The sequence below is a fragment of the Dreissena polymorpha genome, chromosome 14 (genome assembly GCF_020536995.1).
Source record: "Dreissena polymorpha isolate Duluth1 chromosome 14, UMN_Dpol_1.0, whole genome shotgun sequence".
Lineage (NCBI taxonomy): Eukaryota > Metazoa > Mollusca > Bivalvia > Myida > Dreissenidae > Dreissena > Dreissena polymorpha.
Window position 1 is genome coordinate 59,220,647 of NC_068368.1, and position 22,303 is coordinate 59,242,949.

General features: G+C 37.9%; 1 protein-coding gene across 4 annotated transcripts in view; it reads right to left on the reverse strand.

Moving 5' to 3' along the window:
- LOC127858513 (trafficking protein particle complex subunit 9-like) overlaps positions 1 to 20,975 on the reverse strand; it is a 63,315-nt gene extending 42,340 nt beyond the window's left edge. Inside the window, exons 1-9 of one of the 4 annotated variants that reach the window (XM_052395712.1) lie at positions 20,877 to 20,975; positions 18,373 to 18,477; positions 16,959 to 17,107; positions 16,009 to 16,684; positions 14,047 to 14,146; positions 11,041 to 11,186; positions 8,836 to 8,970; positions 5,799 to 5,917; positions 5,152 to 5,220 (exon numbers count right to left, since the gene is read on the reverse strand). In XM_052395712.1, the coding sequence (XP_052251672.1) occupies positions 5,152 to 5,220; positions 5,799 to 5,917; positions 8,836 to 8,970; positions 11,041 to 11,186; positions 14,047 to 14,146; positions 16,009 to 16,684; positions 16,959 to 17,107; positions 18,373 to 18,442 (1,464 nt within the window). In that variant the 5' untranslated portion in view covers positions 18,443 to 18,477; positions 20,877 to 20,975. Of the gene's footprint in view, positions 1 to 5,151; positions 5,221 to 5,798; positions 5,918 to 8,835; positions 8,971 to 11,040; positions 11,187 to 14,046; positions 14,147 to 16,008; positions 16,685 to 16,958; positions 17,108 to 18,372; positions 18,478 to 20,819 lie in introns of all 4 variants that reach the window. The other 3 variants (XM_052395710.1, XM_052395711.1, XM_052395713.1) reach the window with 3 other exon arrangements.
- Positions 20,976 to 22,303: the final 1,328 nt, after the last annotated feature.

The following is a 22,303-nucleotide window of genomic DNA, read 5'->3' on the forward strand; positions in this document are numbered from 1 at the left end:
CAGACTTTCAATAAATTTGTTATTTAACAATTATATTGCTTCAATTATAAATGATACAATTCCATTCGGATAAGCACTCTTTTTTAATGCTGTACAGTTTTGGCTCAAAAGTCCATACTAACAAATCTTCTTGGTGTTTCCTAGTATATAAAACGAAACATAATCAAATTTAAGTAACATGCTATTGTCATACATGTATATGTTGAAATTTCATTTAAATATTATAGTGTACTTAGCAAATACAGATAAAACCGTATATATTTGAAGCTCATCTTTGCTTATACAATTTTGTCCCAATTTGAAGAACATTTCCACTTATTCAATATTATTGTGTCTGTACAAATTTGATAAACATTTATCACTCATTTGATTTAGTCTGTACCAATTAGATGAACACAACTTTACTCGTATTTAATTTAGTCATTACCAATTAAATGAACATTTAGGTCATTTTTTTCACTAAGTCTGTACAAATTTGATAAACATTTTATCTCATTTGATTCAGTCATTACCAATTCTTTGAATATTTTCCCTAGTATTTGATGAACATATTTGCTCATATCTGCTCTACTTCCATATCCACAGGTGCCATCCCCAGCCCCCTGAACTTCCCTAGCATCACCCCACCCAGCAGTCCCTTCAGCCCCTATTCCCTGTACGGGATCTACTCCCCCACAGCTGGGGCTGGACCCCTCTACGACCCCGGGTATCTACGAAGACTCAAGAACAACCCCATGTTTAAGGACCTGCAATCGCTTCTCCTGCAAGAATGCCTACAGGTAATTAACATGGGATATCTTTTTTCTTTCTCATCTTTCACAAAAATATGTAATAATATTGTTAAATTAGTATTATTAATAATTTTTTTCCAATATGAATGATAGAAATATCAAACTAAATGTTCATATTTTATAAATTATAATTTTTATGAAGCTACTTTTTCAAAACTTAAAAATTATATATTACATAAATAATATAAATAAATATTATAAGTCGGTGATTTGTGTCAGTTGGTGATTCATAAATTTGAAAATGTAATTAATTTAAATGTCTTTCTGATACTTGAACACAAGACTGCTTACTAACAAGCATATCTTAGTAAAAATTATCAATTTTGATTTTATAATAATATTTACATATGAATTCATACATGTAAGTGCTTGTAGGGAATTAAAAAAATGTATCCATGATACTGCTTGAAGAAAAATACCATTTTGAAATCTTATGTTTGAAGAATCTCATTATACAAAAATACATTTTTCATCATCCTTTCCTAACAACTGTAATGTTCTGGTCAATTCAGATGCAAGTGCCAGCAAATCTCATCACAACCAGTTGGAACCTGATGCAACTTCACAAGCCAACAATCTCCACCAATCAGAAGCCTGCATGCTCCATGGCTCCACCAACCTCGACTAATCAGAACACAGGGTGTTCCCAGAATGCCCAGCAAACAGGAAGTGGCCAGCAGGTGTACATGCAGCACATGAAACTCCAAGACAAGTTGCTGAAAGTCAGGATCGACCCTGCAGTAAGCGCTGATGGCCTCTCTGTGGAAAACGAATACAGCAAGGAGGTTGGAGATACCGAGATGGAGCGATACAGGGCCCTGAACTCCTGCCCCGATGATGAGGTGAAGACAACTATCAACTCTTACTATGACAGACAGAGGTTGAAGCTGATCAAGTCAACAGAAGACAAGCTGGACCAGCTGATCAACAAGGCGGAAATGATGAGATTGGAGGTGACCAAGAACAGAAAGTGCCAGATGACAGTGAGTGAAATAATCCCGAAGGTCCTGGAAAAGAAGAGTGACAACGGTGGTAGTGTTGCTCCACCTGCTCAAGGGGCATCACTCTTGCTGCAGCCAATGGATGACAAGGACAAACTGAACGCGGTGAGAAAGCTGAAGTTCAACAGCGAAGACAATGAGCAGGATGACGACTATCTGAACTGCAGTGTGAATTCTGAAGACTTCGAGATCGATGACATTGATGTGGAGACGGTCGACAACACCTCTGAGCAAACAAAGGATGAGGACAGACAGACCACTACAGAACCTGACCTTCTGAAACAGTGCATAGCAGCTAGTGGACTTGACAAGCTGGGATCTTTGTTACCATCTGACGACATGGCAATACCTACAACAGTAAGTGGTAGAAATAACAGCACAGGTGCTCAAAGTGAAGGCTCCTGTTCCAGCAGTAACTCCCCAATCAGTATGGCCTCAGCTGCAGACCTCACAAATCAGAATCTGTCTACTGACAATTCTGTCTCCTTTAACGAAGATCAGGTACCATCTCCCCGTCACTGTGAAGAGAATCTGAAGCTAGCGCCGACAATCATGAGCCTTGGGTTCGGAAGTCACATGTTCAGCACACCTTCCCATGGCAGTGCTCTCAGCTTCACCAACCCTGCCAATCTGAACTACGCCATGGCTGAAATCCAGAAGCTCTGCAGGGGAGCCCCCAGTTTGAGCTTCACACCTGAGTATCAAAGGGACATAATTTATCCAGCATTCACCCCGGATACGGTGAAGTCGTCACCACTGAATGAGATTTCCAACATGCCTGGAATGTTGGCAAACCCTTCAAGGCATCAAACGACTAACTGGAATGCCTACCACAATCACAGACAAAGTTCTAGTAATCTGATCAACACAACAAGAACCTCATCACCTCATGAATCCACAGACTCCAATACAAAGAGTGAACACCATGCAAACATCAATGTGTGTGACTCTACCAACAACAACGTCCAGTTGAACATTACAAAGCCTCAGTCAACGTCTGCCGTAAGCAGCAGTGAAACCACCAGCACCAGCAACAAGATCAGACAGGACGACTTCCAGTTTGAGAACACCCCCATGTTCCGTACCCACCGTATGCTGACCCCCGAAGCTACAGAAATCCTTCTCAGCTGGTACAACTCCCATGTCCAGTACCCCTACCCAAATGAAACAGAAGTGGCAGAGCTGGTCAAGGTCACTGGAATCACTGCTAGACAGGTTAAGAAGTGGATGGCCAACAGACGAGTTCGATGCTTTAACACTCTCTCCATCACCGGCAACGAGCATCCGATAAAGTATAAGTACCAGGGGAAAGGTCGCAAGAGAAAGGAACCGATGCCTGAGAAGGAGAATTGCGATTCCACGACGACTGATTCCATGCGCCCCAACTACACTGTACTAACAGAAGAGGCGAAGCAAGTCCTCAATGACTGGTACGAAGAGCATTTGAATAACCCATATCCAAGCGAAGATGAGAAACAGCAGCTTGCCAATCAGTGCGCTATTTCTGTGAGTCAGGTGAAGTCATGGTTTGCGAACAAACGAAACCGAACCAACAACACCAAGCGACAGATCCCAAACTATTTCATTGAAAAGTTTCCGGAGTATACTCACCTTGTGAACCTTGTAGGGCAAAAACGTGAAGAAGAGCGGCAGTTGAAGAGGAGGAAGACCAATGAGGTCATGTTCATCCAGCCTCCATTCTATTTTTAGTAGCATGATGTCATATATAAATATAGAAAAATGAAATGGGTTCAGTGCTTGAAAATCCATGGGCAAATGTTGAGCTGTTATTGATGAAGTTATTATTGATGTATTGTAAATGCTTGTGTAAATATTATGTAAATAGTTCAAATGTGCTACGTTTATTACTAATTTAAATTGTTTATGCTTTAAATATTATATTCATGTAAATATTGTTTCTTAATGCTGTAGTTCAAATTCCATTCTTACTTGTAAGTTTGTACTAAACTTGACGCATTATAATGTAAATAAAATATGAGAATTGCTGATATTCTGTTATTTATTTTTTCATGACACTCTCAAACAAATAGCAAAAAATATGGGTATGTTACCTAAAAATGATAGAATATGTAAATATTGAACATTCAAAGAACAAATTTAAGTATTTAACAAAAATACTAGTAAAAATAAAGCTTACTCATTTCGTTTACTAAAATTTTATATTGACTGGACATTGAAAATCAAGAAGGCCTGTTTCAAATAAATGTAAAGCTTTTATTGTAAAGGTTTACAGTACTAAGTAGCGCTGACAACAATGCTTTAATACAGGGAACCTCATTCTGGGAAAACAGGGCTTAATGAAAGTGAGTAAAGTGTCCTCCCAAATTAGCCTGTGCAATCCTAACAGTCTAATCAGGGACAATACTTTCCCTATTTACGGATTTGTTGTTTAAAGGAAGTCGTTCCTTAACGAAAATCTAGTCTTAGCAGAAATTGTCATCCCTAAATGATTATTACTGTAAAACCACGCTGAACCACGAATTCAAGTACCAACGATTATTTTTACATTTTTAATCTGAAATCGGTCCTTTCCGAATGTCATTGCCGACATTCTCTATTGTTTTCGGTTATCTGAGATATTTGATTGTGATATGCTAGGTAATACAATATGTTGTTTTCTTGATAAGTGTTTGGGTGATAATACTTTTTAAATCAAGCACGGAATTTAAACTGTACATCAACGATTGTTCTCTTTTACGTGAGGTCGTCCAATAAACACTTTGCAGATTTACCACATATGTCAATTAGTGCCAATTAAAGTTAAAAGAGACATAACGATTTTCACACCTGTATTTTGCGGACCTTATTACTCAATTGTTACTACTAGGAGACCGATTGAGCAGAGAATTGCAAAAATTGTCAAAACAACATTGATGGCAATTAGCGAGCGGGGACCCACAAGATCGCCGCTCGCTCTTATCGACAATTATCGGCAACAATTTCATGCTTCAGTGCACATTAATCACAAGCCTTGCTGTCAACACACATTAGCAGATTATTCTTCGTTATTACTCTGGTTGTTTTAAGAAAAGTTTAATTATTATGACTGTCAATCTTCCCCGAAAATTTGAAATCCACGAAATTACGTGTCAACGAATAAGTTGTTTTTTATTAAACCACGAAATTTCATACCGACGAATTTCTATACATTTACAGTATATGCAATATACATGTATATTTATAAAACATTATTCAATTTTGTTTGTTTTTTTATTTTATTTATTAAGTTCATTGAAAAGTTTTATGGCTGTTAAGTGGCCATTAACAAGTGAAAGGGCTCAGTACTTTACAACTTAACAATTACAAAAACAAAGCACCAACTTTCATTTTTAATTTACCTTTAGAAGAATGAGTATTCTGCAAGCTTTTAAACTGGCCTCCATCTCTACAACAGCTGCATTCTTGTACTGCAACAGAAAACAATGTATCGTTCACAGCAGCCTTATTGTACTGAAACAAAAATCATCTTTCAAAACTCCATTCTTGTACTGCATATCACTGCTGCACTCTTGTACTGCAACAGAAAACAGTAGCTCTATCACAGAAATGAATTGTTGTCCATATTAATTTTGATTGGATTATGCAATAAAAATACATTGTTTGCGTTTTGGTAAACTAAATCCTTGACTGACAATCACCTGCAGGTCAATACACAAGGTGACAATATAACTATGGCTACAAACCACTCCATTTTTATTCGATAATTTATGGCTAAACTTTTGCCCAATTCCCAACCTCAAAAATTATATATTTTTAACAAGTAACTGCCAACAATATTTCCCATTCAATGGTTTAAAAAATGAATAAATAAATAAATATATATATAAATATTTTGTTTTAAACTATTTTCAAATTTAACTACATTTACCTATAGGTCAACTTTAGTAAATATAATAATGAAAACATTGTTATGTCCCATTCCCAAAACGGTAAAAAAGTCACTATAGTCTCACCTTCCTATAATACGGCTACAACCCACTCTCACCTTGCTATAATACATTAGAGCCTCTTTGTATTTCTCTGTAATATCATCAGCATCAAGGTTAGACTTCACACTGGCCTCTGCCAGATCTTGAAACCCGTTGGCGTAGCTGTGCTGCAGACCTGAATATATACCAGCATATATGGGCGGCACTCTGTGAAATGCATGTGAGTAAAAAGTCTTCACAGATTAGCCTGTGCAGTCCGCAAGGCTAATCAGGGACTGCACTTTGCATGCATCGAACCCATTGGCGTAGATATGCTGCAGACCTGATTACATCCAATGCCAGCATAAGTCTGCTGGTATAAGGCCTACACAAATGTTGAGCTCAGTTATAACAAGAGCACCGCCTTGCGGGTGCAGACCGCTCATCTATTTTCTTTTTAAAGGTGAAGGGACTCTCATTTTCAATCACAAAGGAGGGAGGAGTGGAGTGAAGAGGGGTGTATAGTGTGGGGTTGTGGACATTTATTACATTATCTTCCAAAAAAGCGAAAAAAAAAAAAAAAAAAAAAAAAATCAGGGGGGGGGGGGGGGGGGGTTGGGGGGGGGGCGATGGGGGGGGGGTTTGGGTGCGATGGTTGGACGGTATTTCAAACATAACCATTTTTTTAAAAAAAATGGGGGGGGGGGGGTATAGTGTGAGGGTGTGGTGGTGATTTGTGAGATGATCTTAAAAAAAAAAAAATAAATAAAAAATAAAAAAAAAAATTGGGGGGGGGGTGGGGTGGGGGGGGGTGGGGTGGGGGTATAGTGTGAGGGTGTGGTGGTCATTTGTGAGATGATCTTAAAAAAAAAAAAAAAAAAAAAAAAATAGGGGGGGGGGAGGGGGGGGAGGGGGGAGGGGGGGGGAGGGGAGATGGTTTGGGTGGAGTCTATTGTGGCATGTCAGGTAAGAGTAGTTTCATCAAAGTATCAATCAAATCTAATCATAAATAAAGAAGTTATGGCAATTTTAGCAAAATTTAATAATTTGACCTTGAGAGTCAAGGTCATTCAAAGGTCAAAGTAAAATTAAAGTTGCCAGGTACAGTAACCTCATGATAGCATGTAAGTATTTGAAGTTTGAAAGCAATAGCCTTGATACTTAAGAAGTAAAGTGGATCGAAACACAAAATTTAACCATATATTAAAAGTTGCTAAGTCAAAAAAGGGCCATAATTCCGTAACAATGACAACCAGAGTTATGCAACTTGTCCTTTTACTGTACCCTTATGATAGTTTGTGAGTGTTCCAAGTATGAAAGCAATATCTATGATACTTTAGGGGTAAAGTGGACCAAAACATAAATCTTAACCAAATTTTCAATTTTCTAAGTATAAAGGGCCCATAATTCCGTTCAAATGCCAGTCAGAGTTACATAACTTTGCCTGCACGGTCCCCTTATGATAGTTCATAAATCTTGCAAGTATGAAAGCAATAGCTTTGATAATGTAGGAATAAAGTGGACCTAAACACAAAACTTAATCAAATTTTCAATTTTCTAAGTATAAAAAGGGCACATAATTCTGTCAAAATGCCAGTCAGAGTTACATTACTTTGCCTGCACAGTCCCCTTATGATAGTTAGTAAGTGTTGCAAGTATGAAAGCAATAGCTTTAATGCTTAAGGAATAAAATGGACCTAAACACAAAACTTAACCAAAATTGTCAATTTTCTAAGTATAAAAAGGGCACATAATTCTGTCAAAATGCATGCCAGAGTTATCTAAATTTGCCTGCCCAGTCCCCTCATGATAGTAAGTAAGTGCACCAAGTTTGAATGCAATAGCATTGATACTTACTGAGAAAAGTGGAACTAAACGCAAAACTTAACCAAAATTTTCAATTTTTTAAGTATAAAAAGGGCACATAATTCTGTCAAAATGCACGCCAGAGTTATCTAACTTTGCCTGCCCAGTCCCCTCATGATAGTAAGTAAGTGTACCAAGTTTGAATGCAATAGCATTGATACTTTCTGAGAAAAGTGGACCTAAACGCAAAACTTAACCGGACGCCAACGCCAACGCCGACGCCGACGCCGACGCCAAGGTGATGACAATAGCTCATAATTTTTTTTCAAAAAATAGATGAGCTAAAAATAGTAAGGGTGGGTCAGGATGAAGTACTGTTAAATCATTTATATTGGTCCGAATAACATTTCTTACCTGTTGAAAAAATTACTTTTATGTGGACATGTACATTCGTGGATTTCTGATTTTGAATAAAAAGGACTTTGCATCAGTAATTTGCGAATGTGCTTGTGTTAAGTTCATGGATTGGTCCACAAAACCAACGAAATTTATGTTCAGTGAATAATCATGAATTTTCAGTAGTTTATACCTAGTCAAAGGCACTTAACCAGCAAAAACATTTGTCTACGTATGGTTCTCAGTTAATATTATACATGTCAAACACCTTTGTGACATGGCTAAAGTTAATAACGATTAACTTAATTAAAAACCTTATTTACAAACTATTAAGTCTGCGGTCAATCTTGATCTCTAGATGCATGATGGGGTTTGTTTTGGCCAAATTCTGGGAAAATGGGGCTAAATCCATGTGCGTAAAGTGTCGTCCTAGATTAGCCTTTGCACACACGGGCTTAACAAGGACGACACTATCTGAATTTAAGGATATTTTTGTTTAAGGGACGTCACTTTTAAATGAAAATCATGTCTAGGCGGAATGTGTCGTCCCTGAATAGCCTGTGCGGACTGTACAGGCTAATATTGGTAGACACTTAATACACATGAATTAACTCTTTCAGTGCTGGAACCAAATTTTGAAGGCCTTTGCAAACAGTTTGGATCCAGATGAGACGCCACAGAACGTGGCGTCTCATCAGGATCCAAACTGTTTGCTTTTCTGATAGTATTCTTTGGAAAAAATCGAAGAAAATGCTAATTTTAGAAATTCAGCAGATGACATTTTAGCAGACGACAAATTCCCCAGCATGCAAAGGGTTGAACAACATTTCCTAGAGTGGAGCTCATATGTATGAGAAAATGTTTGTGTGCTATTAAGCTGTGAAGCTAAGTGATTTTATTTATTGACCTTACCTGGTTTCTGCTTGTCTAGACTGGCCACCCCACGCTTGGTGGAGAAAGACTGGTTCCTTCTGAGAGTGGACTGGGAGCCAGCCTGGGTACCAAACTGGGTGATCACGGCGGTGGAACACAGTCCCTCATAGCAGGCTGTAGGAAGAAAGTAGGAAATTATAAAAATAATAAGATAAATCCTTATAAACCTATGAGAAGTTCACAAGATATTGCATACAATATTATCAACATTATGCCCTATTTTTTCGCTTTTTTTGTTTATTGAATGGTCAGCTATCTATTAGGAACAATTTATATTTTTACGAAATAGAACATTACATTTGTGTTATTAAAACAACTGTAAAACTGAATGCAAAACTGTCAAAAATATGAAGTAATGATATATATGAGAAAACATGGCTTAATGTGAACAAAGTCAGCACAGGTTACTCAGAGAAAACATTTTCCCCCTAGACTAGACTTTCGTAAAGAAGAGACTTCCTTTAAACAAAAAAACATAAAACTTAAGTAAAAAAGCAGAAAGTGTTGTCCCTGATTAGCCAGTACAGACTGCACCGGCTTATGTCGGATCACAATTTATGCAAATGCATTAAGCCACGTTTTCCCAGAACAAGGCTCATCTATCAAGAGTCAGGTAATCAACCAATATGTCTGCCTGACCTGCCACTATAAGAGTCAGGTAATCAACCAATATGTCTGCCTGACCTGCCACTATCAAGAGTAAGGTAATCAACCAATATGTCTGCCTGACCTGCCACTATAAGAGTCAGGTAATCAACCAATATGTCTGCCTGACCTGCCACTATCAAGAGTCAGGTAATCAACCAATATGTCTGCCTGACCTGCCACTATAAGAGTCAGGTAATCAACCAATATGTCTGACTGACCTGCCACTATAAGAGTCAGGTAATCAACCAATATGTCTGCCTGACCTGCCACTATAAGAGTCAGGTAATCAACCAATATGTCTGCCTGACCTGCCACTATCAAGAGTCAGGTAATCAACCAATATGTCTGCCTGACCTGCCACTATAAGAGTCAGGTAATCAACTAATATGTCTGCCTGACCTGCCACTATAAGAGTCAGGTAATCAACCAATATGTCTGCCTGACCTGCCACAATAAGAGTCAGGTAATCAACCAATGTGTCTGCCTGACTTGCCACTATAAGAGTCAGGTAATCAACTAATATGTCTGCCTGACCTGCCACTATAAGAGTCAGGTAATCAACCAATATGTCTGCCTGACCTGCCACTATAAGAGTCAGGTAATCAACCAATATGTCTGCCTGACCTGCCACTATAAGAGTCAGGTAATCAATCAATATGTCTGCCTGACCTGCCACTATAAGAGTCAGGTAATCAATCAATATGTCTGCCTGACTTGCCACTATAAGAGTCAGGTAATCAACCAATATGTCTGCCTGACCTGCCACTATCAAGATTTAGGTTATCAATCAATACATCTGCCTGACCTGCCACTATAAGAGTCAGGTAATCAAGCAATATGTCTGTCTGACATGCCACTATCAAGAGTTAGGGTATCAACCAATATGTCTGCCTGAACTGCCACTATAAGAGTCAGGTAATCAACCAATATGTCTGCCTGACCTGCCACTATCAAGAGTCAGGTAATCAATCAATATGTCTGCCTGACTTGCCACTATCAAGAGTTAGGTAATCAACCAATATGTCTGCCTGACCTGCCACTATCAAGAGTCAGTAATCAACCAATATGTCTTCCTGACCTGCCACTATCAAGAGTCAGGTGGTCAACCAATATGTCTGCCTGACCTGCCACTATAAGAGTCAGGTAATCAACCAATATGTCTGCCTGACCTGCAACTATCAAGAGTCAGGTAATCAACCAATATGTCTGCCTGACCTGCCACTATAAGAGTCAGGTTATCAACCAATATGTCTGCCTGACCTGCCACTATCAAGAGTCAGGTAATCAACCAATATGTCTGCCTGACCTGCCACTATCAAGAGTCAGGTAATCAACCAATATGTCTGCCTGACCTGCCACTATCAAGAGTCAGGTAATCAACCAATATGTCTGCCAGACCTGCCACTATCAAGAGTCAGGTAATCAACCAATATGTCTGCCTGACCTGCCACTATCAACAGTCAGGTAATCAACCAATATGTCTGCCTGACCTGCCTCTATCAAGAGTCAGGTAATCAACCAATATGTCTGCCTGACCTGCCATCCAGAGATTGTCATTGACGGGTTTGAGAAGGTCGAGGGCAGTGGTATAGTGGAGCATAGCCTCTCCAGGCATCCCCGCGATCAGGCACAGGTCGGCCAAGTGCTTGCGTAGGCGACCTTGACATTTCTTCTTAAAAGACCTGCCACCAGAGATCAGAAGAAAAAAAGCTTTAACAAATATTTACGAACATTTTAATCTCTGATCAATTATAACACAGATTATGAAAAGATTATTAATATTATTACACGACTGTAATAAGAACTGTCACCAGAGATGGTATAAGGTTTTCTCAAAACCCATCAAATTCCATCAAAGCAGGAAGTGTTGTCCCTGTTAAGCTTGTGCAAATTGCACAGGCTAATCTGAAAATACACTTTACGCAAATGTGATATGTCCCCTCTATTTCAACATTAAAACATTGAAAAATACAATATGGCATGCATTCCCTTAATCATTATTCTTCCATTTTCATGCAGTGTTACCCTAAAACTGATCTTTACTCAGCTGTTTTTATTTCATAACTTACTTTCAACAAAAATACCAAACATAACAATATATCTTCCCCAAAAATTTCTCATTTGATTTGACAACACTTTTTTTCTTTTTAGTGCCTGAACCTCATACTTTAACCCATTTATGCCTAGTGAACTCTTCCATCCTTCTAAATTGGTCAATTTATTTCCAAAATTAGGGATGTGTAGTATATTTATTTCTATATTTAGAATATTTCTTACATCTTTCCTTTAAGCAAACAGCACAGACTCTGATGAGACGCCGCATCATGCTGCATCTCATCAGAGTCTACGCTGTTTGCCAAGGCCTTTTTTCTAGATGCTAGGCATAAATGGGTTAAAACTGTAACCAGTTGATTGGAATCAGTATTGTTTCTTGAAACATAAAAAAAACCAAGAGCTGTGTAATGAAAAATCATTTCCACTTACCTTCAAGATTAACTTAAGCAGTTTCGGTGAATATGATTAAAAATATTAATAAAGCTAACAACTCTTGATAACTTGATATAAGCAAATGAATATATCACCCACCATCCATCTTCAACAAACAGAAATAGAAAGTTCATGACTTCAACAAAACCGACATGTAGTTAATTAGTTTAAACATATTTATTTAACTTGGAATGCTTTGAAAGCAAAAAGCTTATTGAAACACTCTCGAGTTATTTTTGTGGATAGGACAACTGCTTGGTGTCTTTGAAAGAGAAAATAGAATGAGAGAATTTTTCCAAAAAAAGGATCAAACTGGGGAAAGCCTGATCGCTTGGCAGCTATGAGCCATTGTGGTCAAAAAGATTCATCCCATCAGCATTACTGCTTTAACAAAATGAATGTTGTACTGGGAAAACTGGGCTTAATGTATGTGCAAAAAATGTAGTCCAAGATGAGCCTGTACAGTCTGCACAGGTTAATCAGGGATACAACTTTATGCATAACTGGATTTTTAAGCATGGAAAAGACTAGGGATGGCAAAATTATTCGATTGAATGGTCAGTATTCGAATGACAGAATTGACATTCGCCTATTTACTTTTTTTTTCAAATGTAATTGTCCTAATATTTTATGACCTGCGAGCCGCTTACTAATTGGCACCCGAAATCATTTGGGATTAACATGTTTGATGTGACGTTCTTCGTGTATAACTGAAAACACGGCCCGTATCATCGTTGATTACGCAATGCAATATACACACTCTAAGAAAGGCCCCGAACTAATGGGGTGCCAACGGCTTCAATTGACTGGCGAATTATAATTAAGTTTCTGTGATCACAGTTTGAACAGTCATTTAAATGTGTGATTCACTCAAATTGCGCAATGCAATATACACACTCTAAGAAAGGGCCCGAACTGTTGTTTGTCAATTAGGTGCCAATTAAGGGCTTTAATTGACCAGCGAATAATAATTTAGTTTCTGTGATCACAGTTTGAACAGCCGTTAAAATACTTGAATTACTCAAATTTAACAAATGATATAAATTCAAAACGTAAATATTCTATAAACAGCCTCGAATTCAGCAAACGGATATAACTTACAAAACAAGGGACAAAATTGTCACAAAACCAGGTTTTCATTGTGAAAAAAAAATCTGATAAAGGGAGAAAACTCAAACTGAACTTTTGAAATGAACAAACAAAATTAACCCCCTTTGTAAGTTTGTTTTTTAAAAAAAATCTATTTTTAGTCGTGGCTACCTTGACATTAGAGATATTGACGTGATTCTTTCGTGCGACACACCGTCCCATTATGGTGAACAAATGTGGCAAATGATTTTAAAATCTCACAATGAATGACATAGTTATGGCCAGTACAAGCTCATTTATGGCCATTTTTGACCTTTGAACTCAAAGTGTGACTTGACCTTGGAGATATCGACGCAATTATTTCGCGCGACACACCGTCAAATGATGGTGAACAAATGTGCCAAATGATTTTAAAATCTGACAATGAACAACATAGTTATGGCCCGGACAAGCTTGTTCCGCCCGCCCGCCAGCCAGCCAGCCAGCCAGCCAGCCCGCCCGCATTCGCCAATCTAATAACCAGTTTTTTCCTTCGGAAAACCTGGTTAACAATGAAAGTTAACACAGAACAAGTTTCACTCTTTCCTTATATATTTCGCCTAAATAGGCTTTTTCAAAGTTTTTTTTTACAATTAAGCTACATTTTCTTTTTATTTCTCAAAACAACAATTGTATAATCAATTGTATTTCTTTGTCAATTTATATTAAATATCCCTATTGGATACGAAACTGAGTAATAGAAGTTAAATCAATCCAGCCGTTTTATGCGAATATACAAATATTCGATTGAATGGATTTGCAAATATTCGAATACCGATATAGGTATTCGATGCCATCCCTAAAAAATACCATTAAATCTAAAAGTGTCGCCCATGATAAGCCTATGTGAACTACCCAAGCTAATTTGGGACCACACTTAACGCACATGCAGTACGCCCAGATTTCACAAGGCCCATATATCCTTACTTGGTATCAGTGTCCAACCCAACAAAGTCCTTCTTCTCAAACGGAGCACGCAGCAACATGGATCTGTCACCTTTCTCAAAGCCTCTGTCAAGCCTTTTACCTGAAAATATGGCAACCTAGGAATAGACTCAATGAATGCTGGGATACAAGAAAATACATATATTTATTTTTTTACATTTTATGCTGTCATTCTAGACAACTTTGCTATTTGGTGATATTTGGTGCATAGAGATTCAGTACATGCTGGATAAACCTAGCCACTATCTGTTGACTAGACATTACATCTGATTAGGAAAAAGTTTCAGGTAAAAATTTGTTGATTTTCTGATTTTTGAAAAAAAATGTAGATTGTAGATTTTGCATAAAAGTTGTATACAATGTACATGTATAAGACAACCCACAACATCAACACAAATTTATTTCCTACTAATCCTAATGTTATAACAGTTATACCTTCCAATACGATGAATAAGGACGTCACAAAGACATTAAGCCCTTTCTCTAGCCCTCAGAGTCCTCAATGCTGGGGTAAAACAACACCTCAACCCAGGGTGTAATGAAACAAGCAGGGTTTTTTATCTGATTTTGGGGAAAGAGCCTGGCCTTTTTGAGGGAAAAAAAAAATGCGCGAAATGCCGGATTTTGGGGAAAAAATCATGCCAAACGCCGGATTTTGGGAAAATAAAGAAAGTCTTAAATAATCAATTTAACATATTTTGCTGTTTTTAAAACAAATTCAAGGCAACAGATAATTTAATTATGCAATATGTTATATTTTCTACACTGGATCAGGTTAATTTATGTATTTAAAGTTAAAAAAAAAATGAAGTCTGGGGGAAAATTTACCTGCTGAGGGGAAAAAAAATCAGAGGGAAAAGGACGTTTTTCGGCGGGTCCCAAAGAAGGAAAAAAAGCCCTGACAAGGCTTAATGCTTGTGCATAAAGTGGCATCCCAGATTAGCCTTTGCAAGTAAATGTATGCACAGGTTAAGTATGCACAGGCCAATCGCGGATGACATTGTCCGCTTGTAATTAATTTTTTGTCTACAGGAGGTCTTTTCTAAACGAAAATCCAGTGTCGGTGTACTCACATGCATTAGGACTGGTTTTCTCAGAACAAGGATAATTTTATTTGTTCAATTTCGCAAGTAAAAACAGCAGGGGACAAAAATACCACTCGTCCGCTCGTATTGACGAGTGAAATCTTGACAGGACGAGTGGATTTTCCTGAAGCTCTCGTCCTACAGGACGAGTGAAAATAAGCTGACAATAAAATATGTATTTTCTGACAAGTAAGACTCGTTTTCATTAAATAAAATCATTGTCTTAAAGCATATCTATTCCGAAAGTAGAACGCAAATGAACCGGAAATTGCAATTGTAAATTTCATACAGCAGGTGCGCGTTGTTATGCAAAACTGTGTCCCGAGTAAATATTGACTTTTTGGTGTAAACTTTGCGCGTCCATGTTGACAGGGAACCATCCGACTGCATTCACTGTAAGTATTGATTTTTAAAGAATTATTTAACCCCGAAGAACGGCTTTAAACCAGTCTGAATTTCGTCAGAAAAGGACTGACAAACGAGCGTTCTTTAAAGTTGGCGGGAGCGATGTTCAAACGTCCGAAACGGAAAGCACACGAGCATTAGAAAAAAGGAAAACAAAAAATGTTCTTCATTTATTAATTTGTGTTCCTCATAAATAAAGTAACTTATTTCACTGCTTTTGTGATCAGCTGGCATGAATAACTGAGTAAGCAGCATTTTAGCAGTGATATAAGAAACTGTATTAATCATATCAGCCCTTTGCAATCTTTATTTCACACATATTTGAAGGACAAGATCATGTGTTGGCAGGACGAGTGAAAATTTTAATGCACTTGTCCTGCAGGACGAGTGCAGTTTAGAAATATTTTTGTCCCCTGAACAGGATAAAATGACTTATAAGATCACTTAAAAATACCTTCCAATACGAAGAACAAGGAGGTCACAAAGTCCTTCAATCCTTCCTCTAACCCCTCACAGTTGTCCACACTGGGGTAAAACACCACCTCCGACCCAGGGGCGTCTCTCAGACTGTTGTTACTCCCCGTCCTTTTGACAGGCGGCTTTTTCAAGTCATCCAGCTTCTTATTTTCCACTTTCTTATTATCCGCCTTTTCACTTTTAGTTCGTATGAACGTAATCTGTGGACCGGCACTGTCGTCTTTTTTGTTATTATTATTATTATTGACTATTGGCGAATTTTTCACTACTCTTGGTACTTCACTGTCTGCTTTCGTATCACATTCCCTTTGATCAAACTGCAATGGGTCCAGAACCTCAACTGTGCCTTTACGATACTCACTCTCCGCATCTCCGTCCAGCCTCTCAGGAACCACACTATCACTGTCAGAACTCTCCAAATCAAAAGAATCCATTTTGAATGTTGGAGGCGGTGAATCGTCCCCTCCTATCTTAGAATCCGTCCTCTGTATTTCACTCCCATCTCGATTCATGCCAAAGACAATCAATCGGGAGTTATACAGGCTGTCAGCGTAACACTCCTTTTCCTTTTTGTAACTCTCAAATAAGTCCTGAAATTCTGCTTCGTTGCTGCAACGCCCCACTGATATAAGACCTAGTGCCTTCCTATGCACCTGGAAATGAACAAGGTCCATTAAATTTCAACTGCGTTCAAGGAAAACATGGATTATAGCCTGTTATCTGCCTAAAGCAGACTTTTGCATAGAAGAAACTTCCTTTAAACAAAAAATTCCAAATTGTCATCCCTGATAAGTCTGTGTGGACTTCACAGGCTTATCTGGGATGAAACTTTACGCACATGCATTAAAGCCTGTTTTACTTGAGTGGTACTACATTCATCGCACAGGCATTAAATCCCTTTTTCATAGTGTGGCTCCCATCTGTTACCTGAAAGTCTCCCCACTCATTGCTTTCCGCAGAGTACTGGCGCTTGTACCGGATCCACATGACCCGCTTCTGGCCGGGAATGGCCACACAGTTGAGCTGCACAATACGCTCCCAGCAACGACTGAAGTGCTTCCCTGACAACAGCTTGCCTAGAAACGGAACAACAATTTGCTCAGCTTACAAACACTAATCAACCAGAGCTGTCCCAAGACATAGAGCTTAACTGATCCTTGTTCTTGAAATACTGGGCTTCATGCATGTGCCTTATCTAACCCCTTTACCACTTAGATACGCATTTTGACACATTTGTAGTACTTAGAAAGTTAAATTTAATTCAATACCTTTCTTACTAGATTCAAGTTTAAAAGGCTTCATTTTCAACCTTTAGATGCTGATGAGCAGCAAACAGCATTAAACCAGAACAGCCTGCGAGTAACTCTAAAAAAGCAATTTTAACTTTGCTTCTTATGGCGAAAGAGCTAAGTATTGTCTTAATTTAGCCTGTACAGTACACAGGGATGACAGTTACCAATTGCACTGTATTATTGTTTTGAACAAATACTGCATAAAAGCGTAGTGTCTTTCCTGATCAGGGCCCTCAATCCATTTTAGGGGAAGCGGGTCGCTACCCATAGCAGGGGGAATTTTCGCGGCGTTTCCCTTTTGGGGGAGATTTTTTTATTACTCTCTAATTATAACATTTGTACATGTCTGCACTATATTCATTGCTTTTTTCATAAATTAGTATGTTTGACAAGATTAAATTAAAATAGAATTGAGATATAATAATCATGAGACACATTTATCTATAATGTTTTTTTTTTGTTTTTTTATAAGGGGGAATTTTTCCCCCAAAAAGGGGAAAAAAGTATACTTTTCAGGGGGGGGGGGGGGGGGAATGCGGCCGAATTTCGGCCGTGGATTTGACATATTGAGGGCCCTGCTGATTAGCCTGTGAACAGTCTAATCTGGGATGACACTTAACGCACATGCAAGAAGCCCAGATATCCAATAACCAGGCTGAACTATTCTTTGACAGCTTTTAAAGTGCCATGTCTTTTTTTTGTTAGTAGTTTGATAGAATGAAATATTAGATTGTGAATATCTGTTAAAGTTACACAGGCAGTGAAATGCAAAATTAGACCTGAACATTAAGATAACAGTGATTAAAGCGGATATGGAACAAAACTAGATTTTCTTTGTTTCACCAATTTATTTTTTATGGTCTGCACATAAGCTACCTATACATCAATTTGAATCTCCGTAAATGACATAAAACATATTGCATTGTAGTAGACGCAGTGATATGGAGATGTTACAAGTTTGCCTTAACCACAACATTACACACATGCCGATAAATAATGGTGAGCAGTATAAACGCAAAATTAAGTTCTAAATATGTATACAGGCATACCAGTTGGTCGTACCAGCACAAGAAAACACTGATGGTCTTCTGCCGTCTGGGAATAATCCACAACAGACATGTTTGGTGTTTCAAGGTATGCTCACATCATACAATCTGAAATAAAATTGAACAGTGCCAAGAAATAAATCAAAATTCTAAATTTACTTGAATAACAAAGATAACTTAGTGTAAGAATAACAAATCATCATTTGACATTATATAATTGAGATAAATACATTCATGTTTTAATATTCAATGACAGTGAAGAGCAATGTTATGAAATGTTGTGCAATAATTGTCCTAACTGAAGATAGATGATTAAGCATCAGGGAGTGTGCAATAATAACTAGTTTTTAAAAAGTTACTGTACATTTAAGACATAAATCAGCAACTTTAAGTAAAATCATTCTTTAAACCGGAGTTTTTGGGTTTCAGGGAAACAGGGTTTCCGACATTCCAATATGGATTTAAACCCTTACACTGGATGATGATGATGATTTAGTGCCCATGAATTGTTCAAATGAAGAATGTTAAAATAAGGCAAGGTCAATGTCTGTTCACTAGACCATTGGTCAGTGCCCAATCACCCATATGGCAGAGAAGGCAACTGTTCATGACTTGTAGGGGCCCCATGAGACTGTGACAAAAAAAACTTACTTAGACTAATCTACTGACTTGACAAAGCTAATTATTTTACATTTATGCAATGTTCTGATTGAGCGCTTGACATTGTTTTAGGAAGTGACAGTAATTTATTATTTAACTTAACTTAAATCACGAACACTAGCACACGAAGACTTTTAGGGGATGTGATTCAGACATTTAAGTTTGTGAAAGGTCTTGATGATTGCCTTGAAGAAAAAAATAATAATGCTAAATTCATCAAAAGAAGACATTCCTTAAAACTGTTAACTCATTAACACTCACCAATTCTCTTACACTAGAGTAATACATGTATGGAACAGTTTACCTAAACATGCGGATGCAGAAAAGCTGAATAGTTTCAAAAAACACTTTGATAAACACTGGCAAGGAAATAAGTTCTAGCAATAGTAAATGAAACAAGAGATGTGTTTGTCAGAAACACAATGCCCGCCACTGCGCCTCTTTGATGTTTTCTATCATTTAGCAGGTACAGATAATTATCTCCCTTTGAAGCTTATTACTTCCCTTGAAATTGTTTTTTTACCTTTGACCTCGAAGGATGACCTTGACCTTTCACCACTCAAAATGTGCAGCTCCATGAGATACACATGCATGCCAAATATCAAGTTGCTATCTGAAGCCACATACATGTTATGAGCATTTTTCCAAACCTAAATGCAAAACCCATATGCAAACTGTGACGGAAAGACGAACGGTCCGATCACTATATGTCCTCCTTCGGGGGCATACAAAATGTGCTGTTGAGTACCTTAACAATAAACTATACTAAATACACACCTATTCAGTCACCATATCAAACTGTGTAAAATATGCGGGACCCATATAAAGCTGTTCTGTAAGAAGTTTGCATGACAGAGGGCTAACAAGAGCATTGCATAACGGGTGCCACGCTCAGCTGCGGGTGCAGTCTTGAATAAATGAAAGCTTGTCAGAATTTTTTTTCACAGTGACCTTGACCTTGGATCTTAAGTGACCCAAAAATGGGTGTGCATGTAGAACTTATCAAGGTGCAGCTACATAAGAAGTTTCAAAGTTGTAGGTTGAAACACTTTGATTTTAGAGCCAATGTTCAAAACCTTAACAAAATGTTAAGGCTTTAGCATGACGCAGACGGCGGATGACACGACGAGCTGGCTATGACAATACCTCCGAAAACAGCCGAGCTAAAGAATGATTTTATCCTTACAAGCCCGAAAACCATCATACAGGTATTATTTGCCGAACCGCAATGTTTTGCTGATGATTTCATTTTTAAGGTGCTGATTAAGGGGCCCCAGATGTTTCACTGCCTACGGTGCTTCATCCGGAACTGCCATCCCAGTATGAAAACCAGACTTTTTAATCGCGAGTGCATTGCAAACAGAAAGAGCATTAAGTACTCTGAAGATTTTGTGTTACACCTTACAAGGAATAAAAGAACATTGGATAACTTTTTGAAGATAAATAAATTGTAATCACTTGATCTGGTGTCAAATGATGTAGTAGATGAGAAGGTCCAAATAGATACATTTTAGTATTTTTACTCTAACAAAATTACGTAACTATAACAGAGCCTGTTCTTTCAAATGCAAATACTTAAAGACAAACCGATTGTATTTACAACTATTTACTGTTTGCTATTTTGAACCGCTAAATACTTATCCATATAAATGGACCAAAAACGTATTTCGAACCGATGGGAGTGTTTATTTTGATCATGATATGGTGTGTATGATATTAAAACGAGTGGGTGGGGAATGCATATTTCATTTCTGATAAGCTTGTTTACTTTTGAAAAATATAGGACATACACAACCTTCCTACTAGTTATTTTATTGACCGTTGTAAAAGATCGTTGCTTTTAATACCATATTTAAGTCACATATAGCATATTAATCGGGATTGTTGACATTTGCTGTCCAAAATTGACAACATCTCGTTTAACCTCACATGAAATGAGATCTACATTACACTGTACTTAACAGTGGCGTCAGAAGCAAAATAATATTGGGGTGGCGGAGGGGGTGGGTACGGGAGGGGGTATTTCCCTCCCGTTGGTGGGGTCCGGTCTCTTTTTTTCAAATTTTAGCATCAAATGGCGCATTCTGGTGCCTTTTTATGGCTGATACCTGACCGTATACGCGTCAATTGCAGGCATACAGTAATCTGAATGACAAAAGTTGTGACAGACGATGTAGAAGTGATCTCTACATGTCGCAGTTTGTACTTTGTAGGAGGCGACACAACAATAGGGGTCATGTGGGTTGAAAGAACGTTGTTTAGGATTTTTTCCCCGAAATTCCGTTTTGGTAATTTGGAATTCGTTGGTTGTTTTGAAGTAGACATATTGAAATGACACAAGACAGTGGTAAAAACGTTACATAAGTTTTTTTTAGAGGTATCGATTTACTTTGAGTTATTACAATTAATTCAGGTATCTTGAGGTATCTTTAATTTTTTGATAATTAAGGAATATTGGATATCAGGCCATTTTTTCATGTCATACTTTCCTTTATAGTAATAAAAATAAGCAAAGGTCTAGATCATACCGACAATTAAAGATTCCCAGGTTTAATTACTCAATAATAAAGGGATTTTCGTTATAGACCAGTTGAATGTTATTGTTTACATTCAAGTCTTTGCCGAAATTTCATTTTTGCCGAAACTATTGGGGCGGCGGTCGTGCCCCTGCCGCCCCAGCTTAGACGGCTCTGTAACTATCTGTAGTTTTATAGCTAACATTTTTTTTGTGCATTTCATAGAGCAGAGTGGCGCTCCCCATAGCAAATCAGCTCATATCAATTGACCTTTCGACAGCCGATTGATTGACAGGCTTATTAACCAATCAGATTACTGCATAGATTAGGCCCGTTTCTATCCGCCATTTTGTCCGTCAAACTCGCCGTTGTTCGTCCCATAAGCTTATACGTAATGCTGTGTTTTAAACAAAGAAAATGGTTAAAAGGTGCTGTTATGGCACTTGTTATTCAGACACAATGTATCCAGAACGGTTAAAAGATGGAACTACGTTTTTTTCCGTTCCATTAACCGGGTACTAATCTTAAAAAATGCAAACGTTGGATTCGTCTTTGTAGTCGTTTCAACGAACAGCTTAATCTCAACATATTAAGCTATCGCCCGAAAGCAAAACACCTCGACGTTTGTTCTAAGGTCGTCATAATAAGATACTACGCGAAAATAGAATATGTAAGTTTTGCACCGGACACGCTATAGAAAACGAGTATCACTTTTTACTTGTTTTTCCTCTATATAGAGAAATTAGAAAGGAACATTT